General features: G+C 38.8%; 4 protein-coding genes across 4 annotated transcripts; 1 reads left to right on the top strand and 3 right to left on the bottom strand.

Annotated features, from left to right (window-relative positions):
- Positions 1 to 1,977: 1,977 nt before the first annotated feature.
- LOC136240971 (uncharacterized) lies at positions 1,978 to 4,544 on the bottom strand. Its single transcript, XM_066032064.1, has 2 exons — positions 3,324 to 4,544; positions 1,978 to 3,278 (listed from the first exon to the last, which is right to left on the bottom strand). Exons 1-2 carry the CDS (start codon positions 4,404 to 4,406, stop codon positions 2,262 to 2,264), a joined length of 2,100 nt encoding a protein of 699 aa, XP_065888136.1. The 5' UTR covers positions 4,407 to 4,544; the 3' UTR covers positions 1,978 to 2,261.
- Positions 4,522 to 11,539, bottom strand: LOC136240972 (U2 small nuclear ribonucleoprotein auxiliary factor 35 kDa subunit-related protein 2-like). The gene is made up of 16 exons (XM_066032065.1): positions 11,423 to 11,539; positions 11,234 to 11,325; positions 11,148 to 11,181; positions 10,061 to 10,123; positions 9,901 to 10,009; positions 9,767 to 9,853; positions 9,359 to 9,406; positions 9,256 to 9,312; positions 9,143 to 9,198; positions 8,972 to 9,092; positions 8,242 to 8,334; positions 8,130 to 8,185; positions 6,882 to 6,991; positions 6,283 to 6,403; positions 5,562 to 6,230; positions 4,522 to 4,932 (listed from the first exon to the last, which is right to left on the bottom strand). Exons 1-16 carry the CDS (start codon positions 11,491 to 11,493, stop codon positions 4,626 to 4,628), a joined length of 2,094 nt encoding a protein of 697 aa, XP_065888137.1. The 5' UTR covers positions 11,494 to 11,539; the 3' UTR covers positions 4,522 to 4,625.
- Positions 11,503 to 25,318, top strand: LOC136240973 (remodeling and spacing factor 1-like). Its single transcript, XM_066032066.1, has 10 exons — positions 11,503 to 11,726; positions 13,021 to 13,124; positions 14,460 to 14,540; positions 14,904 to 15,032; positions 23,098 to 23,183; positions 23,411 to 23,567; positions 24,031 to 24,135; positions 24,191 to 24,291; positions 24,340 to 24,379; positions 24,795 to 25,318. Exons 1-10 carry the CDS (start codon positions 11,576 to 11,578, stop codon positions 25,251 to 25,253), a joined length of 1,413 nt encoding a protein of 470 aa, XP_065888138.1. The 5' UTR covers positions 11,503 to 11,575; the 3' UTR covers positions 25,254 to 25,318.
- Positions 25,319 to 25,761: 443 nt separating this feature from the next.
- LOC136240967 (transcription factor Sox-19a-like) lies at positions 25,762 to 27,156 on the bottom strand. Its single transcript, XM_066032060.1, has one exon. It carries the CDS (start codon positions 27,042 to 27,044, stop codon positions 25,935 to 25,937), a length of 1,110 nt encoding a protein of 369 aa, XP_065888132.1. The 5' UTR covers positions 27,045 to 27,156; the 3' UTR covers positions 25,762 to 25,934.
- Between the last annotated feature and the right edge of the window lie 19 nt (positions 27,157 to 27,175).

Raw genomic sequence — 27,175 nt, 5'->3', positions numbered from 1 at the left:
TTGAGAGGTGGCAGTAAACATACTCAACAGCTGGAAAATGACCCAATAGTAACCAGTTGAAATCATAATCCTCACAATGGTAACACTCATTCTCAATTCCATCACGTAAAGTGAAGTCCACTTCAATACCTCTTAACTTTGTACACCTGTGGTAAAAACCACTCATCTGTTGTTCATCTTTGTCAATCTGCTGTTCATCTTTGTCAATCTGCTGTTCATCTTTGTCAATCTGCTGTTCATCTTTGTCAATCTGCTGTTTATCTTTGTCAATCTGCTGTTCATCTTCGTCAATGCCAAAATCATTATCAGTTGCTGGGTTAAAGACACATAAATCCGCAGCTAGATGGGTCAGGTTCATTTCACATAATATATTCCACAGTCCCATATGGCTTTCCATAAGTCCTGTGGAAATGTTCTTTAAGTTTAAACCACACATACTGCAACAGTGCTGTGCTATTGCTCGAAGACCTTTTAAATTTCTCAAACAATATGCATTATTCTCTAAATTGAGACGTTGCAGATTAGGACAAGTGATCGCTAGTTGCTCCAAATGACCAGAGTGGACACAGTCGCAATAAGCAAAGTCAAATTCAGTCACACGATTCAAACTATCAAGACCACTGTTTAGTACAACATTGTTGTTACAAAACATTGTGTATACACTTTGTGACGCAGCTCCTGCTTTGTAAACTGTTTTACCATCACTATCACCTTCAGTTATCATCAAGATATCCCAACCTAGGCCAAATAGTCCAAAACTACTAGCTTTCACAAATGGTAGTATTATTGACATGGATGTTGGAGTAAATTTGAACTGATATACAGGAAAAGAGGGGAAAAGATTCAGCGGTATTCTGTAGTTGTAATACAACTTGAAATACGAGGTATGCCCTATCGGTGGTATATAATTATACTCTATAAATGATGTTACAAAATCCATTTCATCTAAAAAGTCCAATGTTTCTGTGATGAGATTTAATTTGCATGGAACAAAGTCATGATGCACCATCCACAATGTCACTGGTAAAGTTTGGTGACTCCACAAAGAACGACAACGTTTTGGAGAAATTACTGTGAGTTCCTTCAATCCACTAATTTGCAGCAATGATCCTATATCGGTGTTTGACTGAACCTCCAACTTCTCCAAATGTTCCATATGCTGCACTGCAGCTCTTAACTGTTCAGAGTCTAGCTCAGTTCCTGGTGGTAGATTAAGTGTCGTTACATTGTTACAATGGCTCAACATTTTGAATAAACTTGATGGTGTTACGTGGTTAGGAAATATCAACTGTTTAATGTAGCCCCCAATAACGTTCAACACGTTGATCAGAGAACGTTCTTCTTTCACATCATAAAGTTGCCACGAAAACCTGCGCCACAAAGACGGTGCTTCACTCGCACCTCTTAGTTTCTTAGAAACGTACCGTAACTTCACTATGTCACGTATTGCAGGCAGAAAAGACATGATGTACACCAATAGCTCCACGGGAAGGCTTAAGAGGTGGGTAGGTTTTCCTGACGAAGGAGCTTCCATTCGGGATTCCCACTTTATCCTTGGCTTCATGTCGTACTCCATTGCAGTCACGTGGAAATTAACTTGCTAAGTAGCGCACTAACCTGCTACCCAGCTGCTACCGCTGTCCCAAGTTGCGCTGTCCTGCTGTCGTCACTTTGGGTAATTTCCGGTGATATCCTATAATAAACATAGGGGCTCACATTTTCATCCAAAAATTATTATAATGGAGCAATATTCATCCGAAAGTGGATGACTATTGCTCCTATACTATAGTGAGGGATTTACGCAAGAATCATACAAAATTAAATGTTTCTTGTCATCACAGCCAAAGTGGAATGTATTAGTTGTCATCCATTCTTATCTTTATTGTGAATTACTAGGCAGACAGCACAGCTGGTGTGCCTAGGATGTTAAATCAACAATAGTGCAGTGTATGTTACAATCAATAAGTGTATGTATGCTATAATTACTAGTTGTGAGCAAGAAGTTACAGTATGTATGTGTTACATAAAAAAAGTTGGCTATTTTACTGTTGGATTGAATTTTTTGCCATCCAAAAGTTTCTGTTGGATTGAATTTCTGTCCTCAACTTATCTTCCACTCAATTTCAAAATTTATTAAACTATAATAATGCCTAACCCCTAACTCAAACCTTAGAGTATAAAATAATCCCTACAAAACTACATTCTGATCAACTATGTATAGCTAACTACCTACAATATCCACAGTAAATTAAATCGATTATTTAATTAGTAGCTTCAATGGTAAGTATTAAGCAAGCTGATACCAAATCATCACTGTTGCCAAGGAAATGTTTACCAGTCAGGCCTCCTATAAAGAGTATCTTATTCTCACTCAAATGTACAGATCTGCCCAAGTAGTATCCATGGGTAACACTACCGACATGGTCCCAGTTATTGGTGTCAGGGTTGAACAAATGGATCAGCGGAATAAGTTTACACACGGCATTGTCTTCTTCTGCTTGTTCCACCATACAATCCCCAGTAAAGGTGATCAGGTGACCTTGATAGTGGTTGATAGCAAATGAACAATACGGCATGTCTGGTAGCTTGGTCCATACTTGGCCAGTAACATTATCGTTGTTGCTTTGTAGTAGTTCAGGTAGGGACGCACTAATCACACTGCTTATACTGCCACCTTTACTTCTGTCGTCACCCGCAGTAATGTAAATATTTTCATTAGAGACCAGTGGGACAGCTTCAAACACAATATGCGGCAGACGTTCCACTACACTCCAGTACGAGTCAGACGGACTGGTTTCATTTACGTGAAGGACCTCTACAGCTCTAGTTATGGTGAAAGGAGCTACACAGGTCACGCCACCAGCCACAATAACATATGACTGATAACCAGCAGAACAAGCACAGCAACGAGCAGTTGGCATGTTTGGATAAACTCTAGACCATTTCTTCTGTTCCTTCTCCCACAAAAACACATCACTGCTGATTTCCGAACCACCTTCTTTCCTTCGTGATCCCCCAATTGCCAATAATTCTTGTTTATTGGGTATAATTGATAAACTAAATCGACCATACGGTAGAGGAGGGAGTTCAGTCCACTTGTCTTCACTGGCCATGTACATGAGAGGGTTGAGATATGAACATTGGCTGTCTTTAATAGCAATGTATGCATTTCCATCTAGTCCAGTCACAGAAGTGACAAAACATTTCAGAGGAACACTGGCACACTGCTCCCACTGCAATTTAATTGAGTTGTAAAACTTTGCACTGCTTTTGCTGACCTAATAAATAATCAAAACAAGGACTAAAATAATTAAAATGCATACCTGTCTAGGTGGTAGGTCTGCAAATACCTCCAATTCAGACACCTCCTGTTTCAACTTAAGTGTTTCCATTTTTAGTTGTTGAATTGTAACCTGCTGACTATCCAATTCCGAAGTTTGGCTATGCAGCTCAATGTCCTTAGTACCTATCGCCTCTGCTTGGTTATCCACCTGTAGTAGCACCTCCTGCAGTTTCAGTTGTGCCTTTAACAAGTTATCTGGTAAGGTGGACTGCCTGTTAACTACTAGTGTCTCTAGCTGGTCACATACTTCTTCAGCAGTTGGCCGGTCAACTGGAACATTTTCTAGACAAGTTGTGATAAGAGGGACTATCACGTCTTCTACTGATTTGGGGACCTTATCAAGGTACTGGCTACGCCTCTCAATTTCTGAAGAGGAATCCGCCACAGTGTTTCCTGTAGGATCGTTACAACTGATCATGTTTTGTGAAGGTGTGGGCCACTGATGGCAGAGTGTGTGAATCATTATACACCCAAATGAGAATATGTCTGCTTCAACTCCTATCACTGGATAATCATTGGTATATACTTCAGGTGGCATGAAGTCCATCGTAGTGATATACTTCTTTGAATTGGTCAGACGTGCTGCACACAAATCAGCTATCTTCACCTCTAAGCCCTCTGAAACCAACACGTTCTTGCTAGTGAGGTCCTTGTGGACAACGAGCGGTTGTCGTGTGTGCAGATACCTCAGTCCCAGTCCAATCCCATGCAGAATACGTACCTGAATCTCCAAGGAAAGGGCGGCAGCGTTTTCTTCCAATAAGTCATTGAGATTGCAGTGCATACGCTCTAGCACTATATCTGGCAGGGCAGACCCAGGAGGAAAGTGGAGTCCTAAGAAACGAACTATGTTTGGGTGGCGTAAACGACTACTCACTGCACATTCCTCAAGAAAAGTCTTCATCGAAGGTTCAACTTCTTCTCGAATAGACTTCAGTACAACAGTCAGCCCCTCCCATTTCACTGCGCGTATCATAGCATTTACTCCCTTAGCGATTTCATGCTCTACTCGTATGTCATTTATGACACAATCTTGAAGAATGAGTGGCACTTCGGAGGCCATTTTTAAACTGGTAATTTCCCTAATGGATCTAACCACATGCAGTACGCTAATGAACCATCACTGAAGTCTAAACCATTACCTCGACAACAAAAGCTGTTGATTACACATAACGTAGTCCTTGGTAACTCGCTCCTCACAAGTACTGTTATCACATTTGCAGAAAGGCAATAGAATTATTCACATTTGAGTACTTCATATAACTACAGTGACTACATACATTTAAGTGGATTCTTTTTGCTTTTTGTGTTTATGCTTTTTGTGTTTCTTATGCTTTTTGTGTGTCTTAGTGGTGCCTACATTATTGTTATTCTCAGATGCTACAGAACTATTGACTACAGAATCCATCACTTCACCTACTGGTGGTTTATTGGCTGCCGTTGTTGCTGTATCCATTGCAGCCTCCTGCTGGTTGACAGTAGCTTCACTTTCAGGACTCTCAGAATTCATGGTGGTTGTATCATTTTTGTCAGCATCATCATCCACAACTGCAGATGGTTCCTTTGCTGGTGTAGTAGCATCACTGCCCCTAAACAATCAATACATTACCTTTATTATGTCTCCCCATCATAGTGAAACCCACTTGCATGCAAACGTGTGAGGTCTAAGGAATTGTTACAGTACTGAAAATCTTATGTATTACATCAAACTTGTCTTGCAGATATTGGTGATTCCAGCTTGCAGATATTGGAAATTAGTGCTGGACACCGCATTTTTATATTCACAAAAAAAAGCCAATGAACCACAGCCTTAGATAAAAAATTGAGGGTTCACTACACCATGGAACAATGTATGTAATGACAAAATCATTCTTTGGATGAGATCATCATAAAGTTTTAGGTTTCTGAATGGTAGTGTTTGTTAGTATTATGGAGAAAGTATTTACTCTGATGTTTCCTTGTACATCTATAAACAACAAAATCAGCCAGTAGAACAGTTTGGTGGATTAAAAAGACCTTATCATACTGCACTGCCAATACTGAACAATGCATAGCACGCCAAGCTCAAGTTTCATCGTTACGCACAGCTACATACATTATGTACCATAATATCTATGTTAGGGTACACAAGGGAAAGTTTAGATCCAGCAAGGAAATTTTATAGCTTTTTATATATATGGACAGTCTCTTCTCTTAAGACACTGTGATTGTTACATACCTTGATAGTGACTGTGAAACATCCTGAGGGTCTACACTGACTTCTTTGCTTTTAGATCTGGATCTACTCCTTGATCTTGGACTTCTTTCTTTACTGCTTGACCTGGACCTTTTCTCACTACTCTTTGACCTGGATCTATCTTTACTCTTTAGTCTAGATATTCTATCCTCACTGCCAGATATTGACCTTTCTTTACTCTTTGATATTGTCCTTTCTTCACTCCTTGATCTTGACTTTCTATCTTTACTTCTTGATCTTGACCTTCTATCTCTACTCCTTGGTATTGACCTTTTATCTCTACTCCTTGATCTGGATCTTCTATCTCTACTCCTTGATCTTGACCGTCTATCCCTAGTCCTTGATCTGGATCTTCTATCTCTACTCCTTGATCTTGACTGTCTATCTCTACTTCTTCCTTTGCTTCTTGATCTAGATCTCCATTTTCTCCTTTCTCTACTTCTTGATCTATGTTTTCTTTCTTTGCTCAGTGATCTACGTCTTCTTTCTCTACTCCTTGATCTGAGTCTTCTTTCTCTACTTCTTGATCTGGGCCTTCTTTCTCTACTTCTTGATCTAGACCTGTATGACCTTTGACTCCACTGTTCATGCCTAACACTCGTCTGTCTTCTGCTACTATAACTATTTCTTCTTGATTGACTGTGCCGGTATCTACAGCATCATCATGATTACCTAATAATGTCATGGGACACATCATACATACCTTCTTGTGGGAGACGAGGACAGGTCAAGATCAGCTCTGGCAAATGCTCCACCAGGATTACGAAACACGTGGAGGAAGTTACAGTGCTTTCCTTTTGGGCATCGGTTCTGTCCAAACAATCCTGTAAATAGCAATATGAACAAAAATATGAACAAAAATAAATAGTGGACTCTACTTCAGTCAGGACCATTGTCAAATTATATGACTGAAATAGGAATTAAATGAAACATGAGTTGTCCAAGAAATTATAATCCCTGAGGCAGCAGGCAATCAATGCATAGATTTGCACGATCTGTGATAATTCATCAATCACAAAGTACACAGCACCGATAATAGGTACCTTGTGCTGATAATAGGGGCACGCGATAGGCTTTGCGGTTTGCTCATGGTACAAAACCCACTCATGTGAAATAATTAAAATTTGGTATGCAAAGAGGAGGAATGATGCTGATAATTAGGATATGTACTAATAAAACATACAACTCTGTGAAAAATACTGCATGAAAATGGTACGCAGTTTCACTGACATAACAACTAGAGCATCAACTAAACCATAAGAGACAAGACACACAAACAGATGGACAGACAGAGCAAATCACCACATATAGCCATTTTCCATTTCTTCACATGACATAGTTCACAGCTGAGTTGTTTCTCTGCATACCATCGGCCGTTGAAGATGTTCATTGCAGCCATACACTCTTCCTCACTGTGGAAATACAGTAATATTATTGTTATGACATTTGCATACATGCACATTGCACACTAAATATCACATACACACAAAAAGAAAAAAACATACAATTTTTTTGGGCTGTTGACAAGCTTGATATATGGTCATACCAACCCAGGAGTCAAATCCTCCTGGGGGTAAGATTGGTATCTCGCAGGAAGCTTTAAGGTGAATCACCAGAACTGTTATGTGAGACATATAAAGTTGACAGTTGTTTGCCCAGTTTACAGCAGGTACCCATGGGTAGACTGGAGCAATGTGAGTAAAGTTTCTTGCTTAAGGAAACAATAACTGGGCATACCGTATAGCGGAAGATTTTGGCAGGAGAAAATTTTGGCAAATTTGGCAAGTATGCATGGAATCGCCAAAATTTTACTCGCCATTTTTCTAAACACTGAAAGTGTACATTAGTAGATGCTGTTCTTCATCAGTGAGTGAATATTGTTACAGCGGTGAGTGGTTAGTCTTCTGCAAGTATCCCATTGGATACAGTATGGTTTTAGCTAATAGCTCAGGCAGATAGGCAATTCAGCTGATCATGCACGTGCTTCGCCACACGCATTCCAGTCTTGATTACTGAGTCTCAGCTCAGCGAACTAGTGCATGTTGTTTTTGTTATAGCCGGCTAGCTAATTACATAAGAAGACTGCGTCGATTTGAATGAGAGGCATTGAACTTCGCCTGTAGACATCGCAAAGCTTTGTCGCCTATGCTGTCAAATCAAATTGTCAATGATTTTAAAACACTGACACTACAGTAATTGCTTATTTGATTTTGTATAGTAATTAGAATAGCTAAGTACATAATTTGTTTATGGATGTACAGGCATAAGCCTTTATCCTAAAAAAAAAAATTAAAATTGTGTGGGCAAAGTAATGTGATGCATTGGCCAAAATATTCTTCGCCAATTTCTGTCAATGATCAATTCGCCAAAAGTTTCTCCCGCCAAAATTTTCTGCTATACAGTATCCAAGCATCAAACCCGGAACCTTACAACTACCAGGATGACGTTCTAACACACACACACACACACACACACACACACACACACACACACACACACACACACACACACACTACTACTGCTACTACTACACACATACTGCATACACACCTGCGGTACTGCACATAGATATTTCCTCTCAGATGTGGCTCATAATTACAGCACACCTATAAACACAACCCTCATTACATAATAATGACATGATCATTCCATGGTAACACACCTTAAACTGTACAATCTTTCCTGCCTTTTCAAATTCTGGAAACACATCATCATAAAATTCTTTAAAATGTTGATAAATGTCTTTTTCCTCATACTACATGAAGTACATAAGATATGCCACATCATACCATAGTACCTCTACTGACTTTTATGAATTTTAAGAAAATTGTTTTGGTCATGAAACAGGAGTTCTATAGAATATTATGAAGCCTGATTCTAAAATTGAAAACACTCTTGTACCTATTACAGATTCAAGTATGTCATGATAACAGTTGTTATACCAAGAACGTTGTAGTGGTATCACCGAGTCTGAGAGGTAGCTACATATACTATCATAGCCCAGGTGTTTATTTCTTACAAACAACTTTCACCCTGGTCACCAAACATGACCGGTGCTTATACCAGCAACCATGTATTCTGTGGAATCAACTTTTTGAGTTGTACGTGTACTGTCCTTGATGTATTTCTCAGCATATAACACAGATTCAAGTTTAAAAGGAAGTCCAATAAACCCATTTCACTTTGACCTGGCATTTATTTGAACCCCATAGTTTATTTCTGCTTGAAAGTTCTATACCCCTGGGAAAATACGTTCAATAACCTACTTATAGTTTTAGCTATGGGACTGTATTTTCAGAATTACAGTACCTATAACCACACATTATGCCAACTTAAATGTTGTGAAGACAGACCAGCTAAGGTACGTGGAGGATGGTGGAGGTATCACTTACTTCAAGAACTATATCACTGTCTCTTTCATCCAACATCATCTCCATGAAGCCAAGACTGGCGAACATGTTTGGAATAAGCATGGTGGTACTCTCCTCACACAGTGGATGAAACTTTGAACACCTACACAGGTTATAAGTAAAACAGTTTATCACGTCATTAAAATTTCTTACCTATCGCCAAATCTACAAGCGCCGGTCTTGAGGTAAAATGAACAATTTCTACTATCCTACAACAAAGAAGTAGAACTGAGTACAATACAAATAAATCAAAACAGTTTTTGTACCTTTTCTGTGCCATAGTCTTGACTATCATTAACAGGTGCAATAGGATTGTGCCAAGGCTATGACACCACCATATAAGGAAACAATTACATGCAGGGGATTTACCTCTTCACTGTCAGCCACCTCATCAGAAGTAGCTTCACGTAACAACGCCTGATAATGGCAGAGTTAAGACATACAACATTACTATAAGAAAAACTAGTTTTAAAAGATACAGAATAACTTTGAACACATCGATACTAGTGATGATGTTTAGTCAAGGATAAAAAACCAATTTTAAATATATACTTATGCCTGCTACTAAAATATACGATATACAGTGAAACCTCTCTTAACAGTTTTGGGCACTATAGAAAAATCTCTAGCCTGGCTACATACTCTGACAGAGAGAAAAAATTTCATTGCAGTAAAAAATTTTGGTTTCTAGGCCATTAAAGAGAGGTTACATGTTATTTTTTATACAAGTAGTGAGAGCTGTTGTAAATGAGCAGGATACCAATCCTTTGTGCAAACCTCTTTAGCTTCTTTTTGTTTCTTTTTCTTCTCTGTTTCTTCCAGCTCTTTTCTTTCCATCGCCTCCCACTCATCTTTAATACGTTTCTAAAATGAGGATCATTTAAATGATGGCTTTTTTTGTAATTTCACACCTCTCTTTGTTCCCTCTCTGATCTTATTTTCTCTTCCAGTTTTTGTTGTTCTCGAAATTTTTTCTGTGCCTCTGCTTCCCTCTTCAGCCATAGCTCATGTTCGTGTTGTCTAGCAGAAACACATATCACAACTGCGTTGCAAATACAGCATACAGCGTACCTTAAAATTTCTGCTTTTCTAGCCTTTTCTTCTTCTTGTAATTCTTTATTCTTTAGATGTTCACTGTTAGAATTATAATACTAACTGGTAGCTAAAGAGTCCAACATGCAATGCTAAGGTCCAAATCAAATTTTGAAGGTTTAAAATCAAGTTTTATCCTGACAACATGAGTCAAGATTTTGACTTGCCAGGTAACCCTGGGGCTTATTGCTTAGAAAGGGATAGGGCTCCAATGTGGAGGTACTTTTACAGTGCTTATAATCTTGCCTTAGCATGAGCAGGCTTACCAACCCTCACAGATTCACTGCAAGACTCACAATTTCACTACCAAGGTCTCACAAACAGTAGCTCCAACTCACGGATTTACAGTTAACTCACAGATCATCACAGTGAGACTCATGATTTCACTTCAAGCTCAGGCCCGAGTTATTTTTTAGAATGCTTTTTTTTCCAGCCAGTTTTTGGGCATTTCCCCAGGTAACACAATTGTGGCACCACTAATATTAGGCAATAAATAGAGGTGGAATCATCTGATTATATTGGCAAGCATTGTAACAGTCCTGAGCAAGGATTGGCCTTATACCTTCTGCTTAATAGTACTAGCACACTGGACAATCTCTGGAGTTGAGTTTAAGCGGTTAACACTGCCACACACGGTCACCTGCTTGCCTGGGTTTGTGGAAAATGCAAATGGTAGACCTTGTGTATTTGGTCTTTGCTTAGTCATCACGTGATATTGTAGACTTTTGCACATATAGGTACTGTAGGTCTAGCAATCTGTGTGTACTTCAGTGATGCACAATATTTTAAATATTGCATTGATGCCTATATGAAGATGGGCATATGAATGCGTGTTGCATAGTTGAAGGTGGACTGTCCAGTGCATGGGCATGGGGGCTGTGACACCTGCTGTCTCTGCTTATAATAATGTGCAGATACAGTCTATTCTGGACATCAAGACCAAGTCTTGTTTTCTAGGTTGGCAAGCTGCATTGCAAGTGTCCTAATTTGTAGTAATTGGAGATGTACAAGAATTATAATTATAGAGTTGGACACCTTACTAGCAGTAACACATTTTTTTACTCACTAATATCCTGGAGTTGCTTGAAGGCGTTGTTCTTCTGCAGGTGGACGCCAAAGGATCACGTGACCAAGCCTTATGACATAACTCACCTTCTTTTTCTTGAGTTTCTTTCTCTCGCGCTTTTTTCATTCGCTTAAGAGTCCTTCGATGCTTAGAGCACATCAAACGTCTTTCATAATGACTAGAACATTTTGATACCAATGTCACGTGCACACATTTTAATACGTCACATCACTTGTACACAAGGCGATACTGAACTACATGAACTGCATGTCTACCTTAAACTACGCCATTGATCACTAGGAATTGTCAACTTTTCAATCGTCATCTTTGCCAATTTGAAGCGCATCAAAATTTATTTGTGCTTAAAGGTGCGCTTATAGTAGACAAGACCACGATTTACGCATGTGCTCAGGTGGAGGATTGTGCAGATGACAGAGTCACCAAATAGTAATGATTTGATTGTGGATCGTGATATGGCACCCAAATTCGCCGAGATCTACTCTTTTCTGCAACTCTTTCACGGACACCTCGAAATTCAGCCGGTCGCACTTGCCGACTTGGAGGAATTTTTTGGAGAAGGTATAGCGACTTAAAATTAGCGAATATATCAAAGGAATAGTTAGTACAGCCACTTTTGTAATTAATGAACGGGGCTCCGTATATTCTAAAAGTATTACAGTAAATTGAAAGTAATACTACTAGCTTCCTGCACAGTTGTTGGTATTTAAATGCACCCATCAGTGTTACACCTTGCCTACTCCATGTTAAGGATTTGCTTTTGGACAACTCAAGGTGGTCCTTGAAATTTGCCTACGCTTTCATTGCTTGTACGTTTGTAGTTGCCTCTATCCTGGAGTTGTAGAGTCTTATCAAATACTCAAAAACATTAATCGTCTTGACATGGTAGGGAATTGAAGCGGTGTCTTGTTCAGGGACACGCAGATGCATAAATGATGCTATCAAAATTTTAATTGAATAGTGTGAAAAACTGCAGGTGATTTTTAAAACAGAAACTTGGTGAAGAGGCTCTTTCTCACATTTTCAGAAACTGAAGTGTTCAAACAGCCCATATTGTCTGACATATATACTCCTCCATAAATCATAGCAGATTTCTCAATAGAACAGTCCATTGCTGAATATAATGGCCATCACAGTATTTTGATGAACAAGATGGCACCATTGGGACTGTTTTTACTGCACGTAAGACTAGGGACGGGCAGTATTGCATTTTGAAGAATGGTATGGTATTAGCAAAAATACCTCAGTTCCACTATACACCTTTTATATTTACACTCTTAAAAATATGGGCAAGCTATGATGTGTATTTATACCAACATTGTGGTAGTAGTAAAATCTTTTTAAAGGAATAAATGAAATGACAATTGTACCACAAAGTGGGGTTTGAAGTAACCCAAAAGTTAAAAAAAAAAAAAAATTAAACTGAATATTTCAATACACAGAGGTCTGTGCTTGTCTGCAGCGTAAACATGGTTGTATGGGGCTTGACTTTATGTATGGCCACCACTAAACCATTAATTACCACATTAAATTTGGGACTTTTAGAAAACCACATTGGTATCTGAAAAATACCTCTATTATCTACTAATACCGAAATACCTTCCAGCCCTATGCAGGACTCTAGGGCAGAGTTAAAGATAACAAGTTGCTTATAGTAGTACAAGGAGTTGACCTTGGTTAGCAGCTATGTTTTTTGTACATCACTACTTGGTACAGCCAATTTTTAATATTGCAGGCCACCACTAAATATTATACTGCTGGAAATAATGTTTGTCTGGTTTTGCGTGATGAAGCATAACAAATGTGATGATGTGGTAGAGTTTGTATGTAGTCACCATATACTGTGATGGTGTAGGTTATGATGACTTTAAGTCACCTGCTGTGCAGGCACATTGGCAGCTGTTGAAAGGAGTTGGGAAAAGAGGAGACCTTTACACGTGGCAGGCAATCGCTGTAAAAGTGTGTGTGTATGTTTTGTTTTGTGTGTATATTTTTTTGTTTTGTGTGTGCGTGTGTGTGTGTGTGTGTGTGTGTGTGTGTGTGTGTGTGTGTTGTCAGTGTGTGTCAGTGTGTGTGCGTGAGAGGCAGCATAACCAAATAACTAGAGCATCGGCCTGGTAATCGAAAGGTTCCAAGTTTGATGCCCGGTTATGCCAATTTGGTGTTGTTTCTTTAAGCAAGAAACTGTCATTACGTTGCTCCAGTCTACCCAGCTGTATATTGGGGACCTGGTGGCCTGGTGTCATCTGGGGAAGCAGCCCACCCAGTTGTAGCATCAATGGGTAACTGGTGTTTACTGGGGAAGCAAATGCCCAACTGTCCTTGTCTTGCTCAGCAGTGTTGAAATCGTTGTGGAACTTTGGTTTTTGCGACCTCCCTCCATGAGACCTGGACAGTCCTGAGGGGTTATTAGCCCTGCTCCAAGAGGGTTTGCATGCACAAGACTCAAGCGCCTTAGTGGTGTATAGGCATCGCAGCCCTGGTTTGCTGGGCAGCAAACTGTGTTTTTGCACAGCTGTCGTAGGCTTTGCTTTGTGTGTGCGTGCATGACATCACAGTCAAGTGGTAGATTGGTAATCAGATGGTTCCAGGGTTATGTTTAGTTGCTGTAGTTGTTGTTTCCTTGAGTAAGAAACTTTACCCACATTGCTACAGTCTACCTTAATGTTAAATGGGGACCTGGTGTCAACTGGGAAAGCAGCCCACCCAGCTGTGTCATCAATGAATAGCTGGTATTAACCGCAAAAGCTAATGGGATATCTCACATAAGGCTGTGCAAAGTTGGTCCTACCAACTCCCCAAAATTGACCAGGTAACCAGGCTTGTTTTTTTTTTCCAAATTTTTCATGTAGTGCACTACAGTTGACATAAACATAATATACATAAAGTTGATACAAGAGATATAAAACTTAACTTTTGACACTCACTGTAATGATGATAGTGCAATCCGTTCAGTGTAAAAATGACCAGGCAGGGTAACCAGAAACATATAATTAACTTTTTGTGGCCTAATGAGTGAATGTTCAGGTGGGACTTTGGGTGCCCACACCATGGTACAGCCCCTCCTGTGGGTTATTAGTCTTGCCCCAGGAGGATTTTCCTCTGTACTGACTCTGCACATGAGTGTCCCAGTGCTGGTTTACTGGGTAGGCGTGACTGTGCTAAAATAATAGACTGTGCTATTTTTGCTTCATGTGTGCGATGGATTGTGTGTGTACATGTACATACATACATATGTGTACAATTTCACGCGTGTGTACGTATGTATAAGGTGCTCTTGTTTCTTTATTGTAGTTTGCACATGGGTTGGGTATTATCGATGAGAAGATCAATTATGGATCTCTGAGCAAAATGCAACGCTTGGACATCTTCAAGGTACTGTGTGTGTGTGTATTGTTAGAGTATTTCGTGTGAGATGTGGTACAGCCTTCTGTGGGGATACTACTAGTCTTGTTGAAGGGTTTGCCTACACTGACTATAGTGCACTAGTAATGCAGCATTCGCTGAGCGGTGTATCAATGATAGCAAGAGTCCATAATATGAACATCCTTAGCTGAAGGCTTTAAGAATACATTGTACATCCGTGTTGAGCTCTTACAAACTTTACAACCCTTGGAACCTGGCACCGTGCTTGTGTGATCACATGTTATAGGAATATATTGTGTCCACCCTCCGTGTATGTGTGTGTGTATGTGTATTCTACTACTTGTATTAATTATTCAACTCCACATGTTACAGGCGGCCTGTGATAATCAGTTTGACTGCAACCTAAAATTCAAATTAGAAGTGAACAAGCTCCCAGCAGAATTGCTACGGCTGTCACCAGTGGGACTAGACATGGATGGCAACCGACACTGGTTCTTTCAGGTACATACATTAAGTCCTGTGCACAAGTTTTGGTACAACAAAGTAATGGCCATAAAATTTATAACTGATGCATTTTTAGTGGCTGTTTTGCAAATATTGTAACCTTACATACTGTAGCATCGTACCTGGGTCAGCTAGCTCTAAGCATCGTCTGGCACTAGTGCCTAAATAGTAAACGTACAGTAGTGAGTAAGACATAATTTCCATGTCAGACAGCTGTAAACGAAAGTGCAACCTTCAAGAAACTCGGGGTTGGAAAAATTAGAGGTGGAGGCCATGACTAGACATCACTTCGTTTTGTAATTTACAAACTTTTAGGGCTCATATTTACATGAACAATGATGATAGGTATAATGTAGGTATAATGTAACACTCTAATAGAACACTTTTTAGATTTCTAGTCAACATGTAGAAAATTTATTAAATTATGATCTTTTGTTCACAAGGTAGAAGAAGGAAGGTGAATATTTAGGGAAGTGAACAACTGTTAGTGGTGGCTCAATGGTATAGGGATTGTGTGTTTAGGTGTTGAGGTAGCAACTTGTACATTCTTCATGCACATACACTGTACTTCTGGGTAACTTTTCTATATTAGAATACTGTAGAGTCTGGTTGTTAGGCACATGTGCTTAAATGCGTTATTTTGCATGCGTTTAAAATAAGAAACCTCATTGTGAGGGTTCATGGGTTAACTCACTTGGAGTGGTGTGATTTACATAGTGCAAAACATAGTAATTCCACGTTATTATTGGACCATGTGAAATTTTGAGACACGCACGGTTGACAGACCTCTAGCATTTCCTCTCTTGTGTAGCTGCACATCATTTTGGAGCTTCATGTTCACCCACAAGTGCTGATCAACTATAATCAAGTTACTTGGATTTTGCTTTATTGCTCCATAGGTTGTTACCACGATTTCTTTTAAACCACAGAGGTTTGAACAACGATAAACATACGTTATTCCCATAAATGATTTATCCCACTATATTATTAACCTAGCTATGACTTTTAACCACGGTGGTATATTGTAATTACTGTATAACACAAAATGTTAACAGAATAAAACTTTGCCAGCCCAAAACACTAAAAGTTACCTTATTATCCAATCTTCCTGGAATTTCCTTATGCGAAATTAGTGTGAAATTCATCCAATGTTGTGGAAAATTTATACCACCTGGTATTTACAATGGATCATACCAAGAATTCATAATTATTATATGTATGGGATCATTGAACCATTTGTAGACTAATTTTATGGAAGGTTTGTCGTGCATGGAAATGTCTTCATACTATCATTTCACTTTGTACTATGGTGGAACCTGACCCTCCACAGTGTACATTTAACCTCTCTATATAGGACACTTTCTGAGGTCACCATAGACCTCTACCAATACAATTTTACCTCTGTAAAAGGACCACCTCCTGGTAACAGTAAAATTTTGTCAAAATCAGTTGGTCCCCAAAGTGTCTGGAGGTTCCACTATATCTTCGTTCATGGATAAAATTTAGTGATCTGTGAATCCATTAAAATTTCGTATATTTATGTTATGAATTTTCAAGGAATATTGAAAATTGTACTAATTTCATAGTTAACAAGAGTTCAACATTAGATTATAAGATGAATAATGACATGTCACCCTGGTAAACACGTAGTAATGTAAAGGGAAAAGCATTGGTGAAAGAGATTATCATTCACGAGTATTGTTTCAACTTTCTTGGTGACCATTCCATGGAGTGGTACCACTGAAGTTATAACAGATCAGTTTCCTTCTCATCCATCTTATCAGTTACCATGACACTTGTGTATGTGTTTAGGTATAGTGGCATTTAGAGCAGCTGTCATATGCAAGTATGGGTCTTTTATACTGTTAGTAGCATTTCTAACATTCTAGAGATAAAATTGTGTCGTTTAATAGCTAACTATATGGTAATGATTACTTGAAACTTAAATAGTTATTTTGTTCAGCATTCTACTTGTATGGCATAACCAGTGAAGATGAAGGTACTTGGGTGTTCTTGAGATGTCATTTCTAACATTCTAGAGATAAAATTGTGTCGTTTATTAACTAACTATATGGTAATAATTACTTGAAAATTAAATAATTATTTGGAATGCACTTTGTTCAGCATTCTACTTGTATGGCACAACCAGTGAAGATGAAGGTGCTTGGGTGTTCTTGAGATGTAGCTGGTTTCTGTATCATGTTCTATAATAAACTTTCCCTTGAAGATGTCAGTTTTCTTGATTTGTTGATGGTGGTCCAGATTAGAATCCTACAATGTGTATACTGGAACCTGTTATATGTGGACACTTGAGGACACCAACATAATCCAGGCACCTAGTTGAGGCCCCAAAGTTCTTTACGTTGCAAGACCTTTTCACCTTGTAGGTGATAGTGTATGAGAAAGGATTGAACATTACAAAGAATGATATCCCATGGTGTTCCAGGGATTCTGTCACAAATAGCAAAAGCCTTCTGTGTAATAATACTTGCATTTTAATGGATTGTTTGTACAGTAAGAGATGTTTCCTCTGCCGCAAAACAAATGATCAGTTGCCTCAACACTGAAATGAATGTGTAGTGAAGTCTGAGGTGACATCAGTCTTGGAAGTGATGCTGGCAGGGCTGAGAAACCAGTGATCCAGTTTTCCTGGCCTAATGGAAATGACTGAAATATGGTAACCAGGATTTGTAGCTTGTATTAGATTTCAATTTTTACCTGAATCTGTGATGTACTGGCATCCAGAATATTGTGCAGCCAAACATGGTGACTGATATTGGTATCAGTTTTATTCTAGTCCCTTTGCCACATTCTTAAGATGTGCTGTGTTAGATTATGCACGTAAGGGTTACCTGTGTGATATTAACACAAAACTTGGAAGGTATCTTGTATTTCTAAGTTTACTGCAGAAACGTGGCTGTGTAGCTTACCATATAATGAGCTTACCTAATACCTCTATCTTTAAAGTAGTTACTAGCTGGTTGCTTGTGTATCTTTATTGAAAGTTGAAACTTCAATTATATTAAGCTTCGATTACATTATCAATTAAATTAGATCACTTCATAAAGGACTTGCTGAATCAGGAATACACAATAGAAAAAAAACTTACGTGTTACCAAGAAATTTGAGTGGGTCTGTGTCAATAGAGTGTATATCTCTAGAAAGGAAAGGTTGGTTACACAGCGCAACAACAATAGTGGGCTAAACAGCTTGTATTTAATTATCCATTATTACCATTACATACTAAAATGCTAACCGTAGTTAGCAATGTATTTTGGTAAATCTGGCTAAAGTGGTAAATCAATTGGCTGCAGGATCAAGGCTGCCCAGGTCCAGTCATGGATTCTTTTCTCCTTTCTGCAACTTTCAAACATGCTTAATAAAACATCTTTAAACGGGGTGTAGGACCAGGTGTCCTACAGACCTTCAGCGCTGTAAAGGCCTTATGAAATAAATACTGTAAAATGTAATAAAATATACTTTTAAGTCAACTTCTTACATTGCTACCTTTCTATTAATAAGAACACTGGTACCAATATAGTTGTGTGTGTGGTATCTGTAGTATGTATTTAAGGTCACTTTGTTACAGTAATTATTGCTAACAGTTGGTACAGTCAACTTGAGTTTCTGCAATTACGGAAAAGTGCTGATATATAATATTTATAATTGATCAAGTTTCAAATACGTTACGACATCATGTTGTACCACTTTTAAAATGGATGTCACAACATGATATCACAATGCCACCATTCACTAATGTATTCAGCATTTTATTTAAATTTTGGGGCAGAGAGGGACTTGGATAAATGCTTTGCGAGTAAGCAAGTTGGTTGTCATGGTTACCAGCACAATGGCACTGCTGATGTAATACAACTAATTGAACATAATACTGCCAATAGTTCAAGCATAAAAGAGAAGTCTATGAACTCTTGACATCAATGCAATGGCACTTCATACTCAAAATATAAAGCCGTGATACTTTGACTACCCAGTGGCCACATCAAAGCCTGTTAATATGTCCACAATTGCTGCCCTCTAGTAAATGTTATGGCTTGAATATTCACTTGAAACACGTAGAAACCAGGAAAAGAAATAATCCGAAATTTGATTATTTTGGCACAGAAAGTTGACGGTTTAAAAAAAGCAAATCATTGTCTGAGTTAAATAATTATCTAGTTAGGAATTCATTGTAATAATTTTCATGAACAGATTCAACGGAATGCCAGTTGCAAAATCATGAGAAATTGAAATGTACATGGTAGTACAGCGCATTGCTCAAAAGCACCATTGGATTAAACCTGAGCTCAATGGGATGAGAGCCAACTCAAGAGTGTAGATTTCTCTTTAATGAGGGGTTAATGGGGCCTATAATTAAAACCCTACTACAGTTTGTAGGAGTTGTATTCCTCCCAACCCCTCCCTGAATCTTTGTAATTTCACGTGCTTCATGCTTATAACTTTTACATCACTACTGTTCATTATACTCTGTATGGCTGCTTTGAATTGGGTGGTATGTGAATTTTCCACAATTGCTCTCTGTCCACTGACACATCTGTATAAAAGCAATAGCTTGGACATCATGTACTGCGTTTTGGTGTATGAAAAAAGAGCTTCACAAATGATAAACCCTGGGCACTTATTTCGGTATTGTGGCATGTGATATCAGCATGCTTTGAGGCTTTGTTAATTTATCAAACTTTCCCGTGTAATTAATCTCACAGTTGTAATGTGGGCTACTCTATATAGAAGATTGTTGTTGTTTTTCCGGTCAAGTGGTTTAGCATAAAATTTTTCAGTGCAGATTTTCCCTAAGAGAGGAGGCTGAAGTACCACCAACAATATTGCAACGTTTCCCTGTTCCCTTAACAGTTAGTGTTGATGGACACAAGACTAGAATGAACAAAAGAGTGTGGGCTTTAATTAGATGGTTGGGTACTTCCTATACACCAAGAACCCACTAACACAGATGTCAAATCCTTTGAAACATTTAGTTTAAAACAACTATGAATTTCCTTGCTTATTAACTAGGACATACCAGCACATGGTTGCTATATAGCTATACACGTAGTTTTAGATTATGTTAATTTGGTAATGCTTAGTAACCAACCATTTCATGCGTGTAATATTCCAGTTGTTAAACATTTCTATTGAAATGTTTTCATGATAAAGTCATCACCTTCATAGACTTAACAAAGTGTAAATCATTTCTTAATGATCTCAATACAGCAACTGTTTTAAATCACAGAATAGATAGCCTGTAAAATAATCCATGAAGAGTCAAGCCCAACCAATAGAAACTATAAAACAGTATCTTTTATGTGCAGAGTAAGAATTCTTTGTAATTATGAATTCCAAACTTGGAGCAATGGTTCTGGTGATTTGATGCTTTATGTATTTTTTGCTTCCTGACAACAAAACTTTCAATGTTTTCTAACATGAGAAACAGCATGGCTGCAACACGAAAGTGTTTGTATGGACACAATGTATACCCACAGATTTCCTCCAATAAAAGCATGTCTTTATTTCTTGAATCAAAAGGCACCTGTAAACAGCTGTTTTTGACAAGTCTCATTAATTGTAAGCCTTGTTTATTCCAGAGTGAAACAGGGCACCTGAGTACCTCCTTAATCCATCATTTGCTGTTTACTTTCAAGTTTTTTTCAGGGCTTATTTTGTCTGGCTAAAGTCACTAATATATGTGACTACAAAAATATCTTTCCGCGGCCTAAAAGTTTCCTTAATCCTATATTGTACTTGCCTGTATCTTAGACTTGTCAAGTGTGAAGTCAAGTAAATTACTCGACTGCATCAGTGATTTCTTTATTAAGCTACTCCATGGTGAAGTCCCCTCGACCACAATAACCTGACAACCAGGTCATAAAAACAGGTCAATGGCGGGGAGATTTTTGAAGTTGGAACACATGGTATAATGACTGCATACAACTATTATATTTGAAACACGTAGTGGACCACACATATCCTAGATGGAAAAATCTGACCAGTTCATAGCTTTCTACAGTGTTTGCTATAAATGTACACCACAAGAGTTTTTAGCATTTTAATTCACCTATATTATTGTAGAACTTTCTCATTGTTTTAAGGGTTCAGCGATGAATTTAGTTGTTATTGGTATTCCCTTCCTGTAATTGAGAGGTTTGCCACTATCATCACCTAACTTGTTGTTTAGCTGTTGCCGTGGTGATATCTGACATCATTTGTTAAATCACCTAATCATCATAATATTAACATGTTTCCCTAATCCATGACAACTTTGTGTATGTCCAAAAAAACAGATTTTAAGTGGATGCTTAGCTATAGCCAGTGTCAGATGGTTAGGCGGCTTTATAGATGGTTGAGAAGGTTGTCTTATCAGCAGTTATATGGTGTTGAAGGTGTACGTGCACACGTTATGCATGTGTGGTTTGAGAGTGTGGAAGTGTCATCAACTAGAAAATGTGGTTCATGACTGTTTAAAGTTGGGTAGTTTATGGAATGTCTTTGTTTGTTTTGGCTTTACAAATGATTCACCGGGCACAACATGTGAGCTTCCTTGTAAGCAGAGCAATTGGGGACCTTCATATGGTTGCATGCTGGATGTAAGATTGTACCAACAACAGTTATTGGTGCAGAAAATTTTATGATTGCTTCAGCGCCAAGTGCTTGTGTTTGTACGGGTCTCCAATTACTTTGAGTATCTGATAAATGAGGCAGTTTATGGTACGAAGCATTTGGCTTGCCTGTAAATAATCTATTGTGGAAGTGTGACGTGTGTACCAGTACAGTGTGGTTTTCACTAGAAGTAACCTATTTCCACTCATTGGTTTTTCACCCATGTGTTCTCAATTGTGCAAACATACATGAAAGGGTCGCTCAGTACCAAGAAGAACTCAACAATTGATTGAGTGGGTTTCTTACTTGATGGGATGTGTTTTTTCTTTGTTTAAAAATGTGGGGGAACTTGTATGAAGGAAGTTGTGGTTTGTGGACATCCTTTTTGTGGTTTGATGTTGACAAGTGAGGTGAGATTGTTTACCCTGAAGCAATTGTTGTGTCAAGCAGACTGGCATTGCTTTTGCACCACTTCATATTGTTGTATTTGTTTACTCCTCAGTTGTTTGTAACATTGGTATGTATGAGAACTACAGAGGAACCCCCTCTTACCACTGAATTGTGAACAACGGGTATGTAAAACGTCTATCTAGGCCTAAATCGTTGTATTTTAAACCTATGAATCAAGGCCACCACTCTGTAAAGAATAAAGCTCATTGGTTATTGTCGTAGAGCCCTGCAAATAGCAAAATGTTTGTAGATTGAATGTTTAAAGCTATTTACCTCTTTTGATGTTGTATAAAGGGTTTGATTAAGCTTTAGATAAATGTACTGAAGAAATATTTCAGCACACCTGCGTGCCGTTCCGAGATCAATGGAATTCCTTGACTGGCTATTGTAACAACAATTTGCAGTGATGTCGTTTTTGTCATGGAAACATTATCCATAATTTGACTAACTTATTCCGTCGGCTTGTAAAGTGGTACTGTGTTCAATAACAAACTGCTTCTCTGCAAAGTGTGTTTTGTGTGTGGTAGCTTGAGCCATGTGTGTTCCTCTTACATCATTTGTCTTTTCTCTCTGCATGCAAGGTGAACATATCTGTGTGCGTGCATGGGGCTGAATGCACTTCAAGTACTCACACATGCACTTAAGTTTATATATGCAGATGCACACCACACACATACGCCACACACAAGATGTACTCAAGCAAAAGACAAAGTGTTTAGTTTTCGTTACGCTGTGCATCAGGGTTGTCATAGATGATGGTATGAACCATCTTAACCTACTCATTAAGAGAGGCTCATAATTGTTTCCCCAATTTACACCTGTTTGCAGTAATAAAATAAAGTTGCTTAGACTTGGATAATAAGCACATTGTGTACACAAACACTACATGGTGCAGACTACATAATATGGTCTATACAGTTACACACACACACACACATACACACGCACGTACGCACACACACACACACTTATACCCAGAAATTACATTACATGTCTTCTCCAGGACCATGAAGATGGCTTGTGTTTATACAGCGATGGCAATTACCAACATTACCCAGTTCAGCCAACCACCTGTAGGGACTATTGCAGGTCAGTACACATCCTGTTATTATAAGGTCAAAAGAAGTCATACAACATACTAAGAATTCAATTATATCTTCTCTTTGAGACTGCTTGCCTGGGCTAGATAATACTTGGAAATGCTAGTTATAGTTATATTTGTATTACCTCTTCCTTCCTCCCTTCTTTCCTGTCCAAAAGGGGCTGCTGGTACCATTATCCTGCTGCTAATTATATTAACTTTTTCATCTATTTAGGACTGTGGACGAACTATCCCAGTGCATCAATCAATTAGAAGCAGAGATAGACGATGGCATGTGTGACAGGCATACTTGTAATGGAGAAGCCGTAACCAGTGACAGCAAATCTGTCGTTGGTTGTATGAAATGTCAGGAAGATACCAATTATGAACAAGTGAGTCATTCTCTTAACACAATACATATTAGTGAGCTCACCAGACAGTATACAATAGTGAAGGAGTTAGCATCCCATTAATCTGTGTGGTTTAGGGATAAGTTACTTGTGTTTTATTATGTAGAATACGTTTTGTCTCACTTCAAATCATTTGTAATTTACCTTGTAGTACCAACTCAGTTTGGTAATTCTAGAAATTTAGATTTGATTTGTTGTAAAGAACTAGCCAGAAACCTCAGCAATGGCACGCTTTTTTATGAGGTCATAAAATATACCTTAGTTTTGTGTAGGACCTACTTGACATGGTCACTATAATGAGGTGGTCTTATTAGTAGGGTCATGAAGTATGCCTTAGCAATGTTTTGGGACCTTAGCTGTGTCATTGTCATGAGCTGGCTACTCAGTGAAGTTTACTGTACTGCTATGTTAATAATGTAGTGATGGATAATTTCTATGCCCTTAGATGTTGTTGTGCGATCAATGTAATGGAGAGTGTCACACTTACTGCCTCTATCCACCATTATTTGGTATACCATCTGGTACGTGGGTGTGCCCTCAATGCGATCAGGTAACAAAAGACTTTACTGTTTACAAAACATTATCGTGTGTGTGTGTGTGTGTAGAAATGTCTCCTAGACAAGTTAAAAGTGCTACTATTTGAAGCAGAGGCTGCCCAGTTAAGGCATAAAACAACAAAGCAGAGAATGCAAAGAAAAGTGGAGAGGTAAGCATCAGAAGAGATGATATATGAAATGTTAAAACTCTTTGTTAGGCTGGCTAGAAGTGGAGTGAACTGTGGTAACATTATAATGGTGAGACATCTAATGTTATTTCTCTCCTTACACACACCCAATAAGTGCAACCATTTACTAGTTAGTTGCCAGGGCAGTGTTCACACTTCAGACTGCTACCATAAAAACTTATGAGAATGCTGTCAACATAAATGGCTTGAGACCTAGCCCACATACACAGTCTTGTATCATGCTGTATGGATCATTTGCAGTCTTGTTGTTAGAGCCAGCCTGCCAGCTGTTTACTGGCACTAATTTGTGGTTGCCATGGCAATTTGACCTCTGATGTGGTGTTACTTTGTGTGTGGTACCTCCCAGGTGTGCTGTGGTCCAACCCTTGGCTCCAAATTGTGTGTGCTTGTGCTTGTTGAGTAAACCAGCCTGTTATCCTGCAATCCATGAATACCTTTGCTATGATGATAATATATTTTTGTAGCATGATTTTACTGATGATGATGGTGTAAGGAGATCACATCGGTCAAGAACTGCTGTCAACTATGCTGATTTATGTGATCTTGATCTCACACCGATTGAAGAAAGACGTAAACACAAAAAACACAGCAACAAGTCACTAAGCCGTGCTGCACGGTACGATGTACTAAGAGAGAAACGAGGCCTGCGTTTTGATGCTGAAAGTAGTCCTAAAGAAAGCAGTTATTCTAGTGACCCTAACATTGAAACACCAACAGAAAATGACGAAGATAGCAACAGCAACATTAGTGACAGTGAAGAACAACAACTAACAACAACCGACTACGGGACCATCGGCAAGACATACCGTATCGATGGAGATCTACAATATCCTATGAAGAAGAAGATAAAAAAGATAAACAATGAAGATGGATTAGATCAATCTTCAGATGCAGACAGTACTGTAGATATCATTGAACAATAGTCACCCATTCTATCTCATAGTATCTATAATTTAAGTTATCAAATTAAATTAACAGGTATAATTGACATGTTTTAAGTTAGATATCTGGCCACCTCATGCAGAAACTGAATGGTAATCACTAGAGTCCAAAACTGTCCATCAAATTCAAAAGGGGTCGTGAAAATCACCATCAAAGCGTGAAAGGCACACTGATACCAAGAAATGTTGTTCTGGTGAGCACATTTCATCAGTTGCTTGTGAAGTTGATAAGCTGGTGTGTGTGTAACTTTCAAGTTGTTAAGTACATGCCAATTATAGCAGAGAATTTGTAATAACAACCTTGGTTAGTTTGTGGTATCTAAGGGATTTTATTTACCACGTGTAGGAAGTTGTTAACTAATCTAACTGCAAGGGAAAACACTATACACAGAGAAATACACCCTCCCTTCCAAATTATGTAACCTTTTACTGAGCTATGGTTTTGTGGTAAACAAGATTTGCTTGCATATCATGCTAGCTAACTGATAACTTGTGTCCATCCATTAAAATTATTATCAAAGTGTTAAAAATCAATTACAAAATATAAGTAACCATTGTGGTGAAAATATATAAAGTACAAAAATACCAAAGCAACATGTTACATGCACAATATACCAATTAATTACAAAATAAAATCAAATCAACTATATAGTTGCTAAAATGTTAATTGTGAGGACAGGTTTGAAGGGGTAGACCTGACTGAGCTGTCTTTAATGATGCAGGAAAATTCTCTTCATCTTCTCTTTTAAAATAACTTAAAAGAGCCTGTGCAGGATCATAATCAGAGTCATCTGCTGTGGAGCTTGAGCTAGACATCATGGATGGACTACCCTCGTTCATCATCGTATGGTTCATACACAAATCATTAAGGTGGCTGTCTGGACATGTGCTCGTTGCAGGTAAGTGATTTGGCAGAGGTGGTAGGTTATATAAAGAGGGTAAGGAATACGGCCCAGTTGCTGGACTTGGTGACATGCTCAGTGGTGGTGGATACGAAGATACAGACGATGACCTGTAACTTGGTATCATACTGGAGCTATTAAAGTCATTACAACCAGTGACTGAAGGAGTGCTGGAGATCACCGTCTGCCTCGGCCATAGTGTACTAGTTGGACAACCGTTGTACGGTGGAATAGTGGTCTGTGGAGTGCTATTCCAGTCCCATGGAGGTGGAGGAGCAGTCATATATCCATTGAAAGAGTTTGTGTTTGGAGGACATCCATTAAACTGGCCTGGGTATCGGTTCATCCCGCACATAGGATTAGTCAAATCATAAGTGTTCATTAGTTGATTTGGCGCGGATTGGCTTAACAGAGACGGAAACATTCGCTGCGTGTGCATGGCCGTGTGCGGCCACTTCTGCAAGTCCGTCGGAACTCTGGTCTTCTTCTTCTTCGGCTTGTACTTGTAGTCGGGGTACTTCCTCATATGCTCTTCACGCAGCTCTTTTGACCTCTTCTGGAATGGCTCCTTAGCTGCATTACTCATTTCTTTCCACTCCTTTCCAAGTCTCTTACTAATTTCTGAATTGTGCATTTTTGGGTATTCCTCAGCTAGCTCCTTTCTTCGCTTCTGAGCCCATACCATGAAGGCGTTCATCGGTCGCTTTATTTTGTCTTCGTCATCTTCTTCACGGTCGTCTCTCACATCACTCACAATTGCTTCCTCTGGTCTGATGGCTGATGGAAAGTGCGGGAATAGCCTTGTCTGCAGCGGTGCTGTGCCGCTAAGTGAAGGCATTGCCATAACTTGTCCTAGAGAAGGTACGGGCATACGGGCGGAGGAAAATATACTTGGCTCTTGCAAAAAGCAGCAGGTCAAACCCAAGAGTGACTGTACTGGTGCTAACAAATCGACTACTTTTATACACACTGAGCTAACGAAGCCTTGCCCTGCTTTTAAAT

This window comes from Dysidea avara, chromosome 12 (genome assembly GCF_963678975.1).
Source record: "Dysidea avara chromosome 12, odDysAvar1.4, whole genome shotgun sequence".
Classification (NCBI taxonomy): Eukaryota; Metazoa; Porifera; class Demospongiae; order Dictyoceratida; family Dysideidae; genus Dysidea; species Dysidea avara.
This window is presented reverse-complemented; position numbering and strand designations above follow the sequence as displayed.

What these genes read in the sequence shown, in the direction of transcription:
- LOC136240971 (XM_066032064.1), bottom strand. Translation starts at nt 4,406, where the DNA reads ATGGCCTCCGAAGTGCCACTCATTCTTCAAGATTGTGTCATAAATGAC. An exon ending in CAGACCTACCACCTAGACAG is followed by an intron (nt 3,279 to 3,323) that starts GTATGCATTTTA and finishes ATTATTTATTAG; the next exon opens with GTCAGCAAAAGCAGTGCAAA.
- LOC136240972 (XM_066032065.1), bottom strand. Translation starts at nt 11,493, where the DNA reads ATGCGCTTCAAATTGGCAAAGATGACGATTGAAAAGTTGACAATTCCT. An exon ending in TCCTCGTCTCCCACAAGAAG is followed by an intron (nt 6,231 to 6,282) that starts GTATGTATGATG and finishes ATGATGCTGTAG; the next exon opens with ATACCGGCACAGTCAATCAA. An exon ending in GTTTCACAGTCACTATCAAG is followed by an intron (nt 4,933 to 5,561) that starts GTATGTAACAAT and finishes TTGATTGTTTAG; the next exon opens with GGGCAGTGATGCTACTACAC.
- LOC136240973 (XM_066032066.1), top strand. Translation starts at nt 11,576, where the DNA reads ATGACAGAGTCACCAAATAGTAATGATTTGATTGTGGATCGTGATATG. An exon ending in ACCTGTAGGGACTATTGCAG is followed by an intron (nt 23,184 to 23,410) that starts GTCAGTACACAT and finishes TCATCTATTTAG; the next exon opens with GACTGTGGACGAACTATCCC. An exon ending in ACTGTGGTAACATTATAATG is followed by an intron (nt 24,380 to 24,794) that starts GTGAGACATCTA and finishes ATATTTTTGTAG; the next exon opens with CATGATTTTACTGATGATGA.
- LOC136240967 (XM_066032060.1), bottom strand. Translation starts at nt 27,044, where the DNA reads ATGCCCGTACCTTCTCTAGGACAAGTTATGGCAATGCCTTCACTTAGC.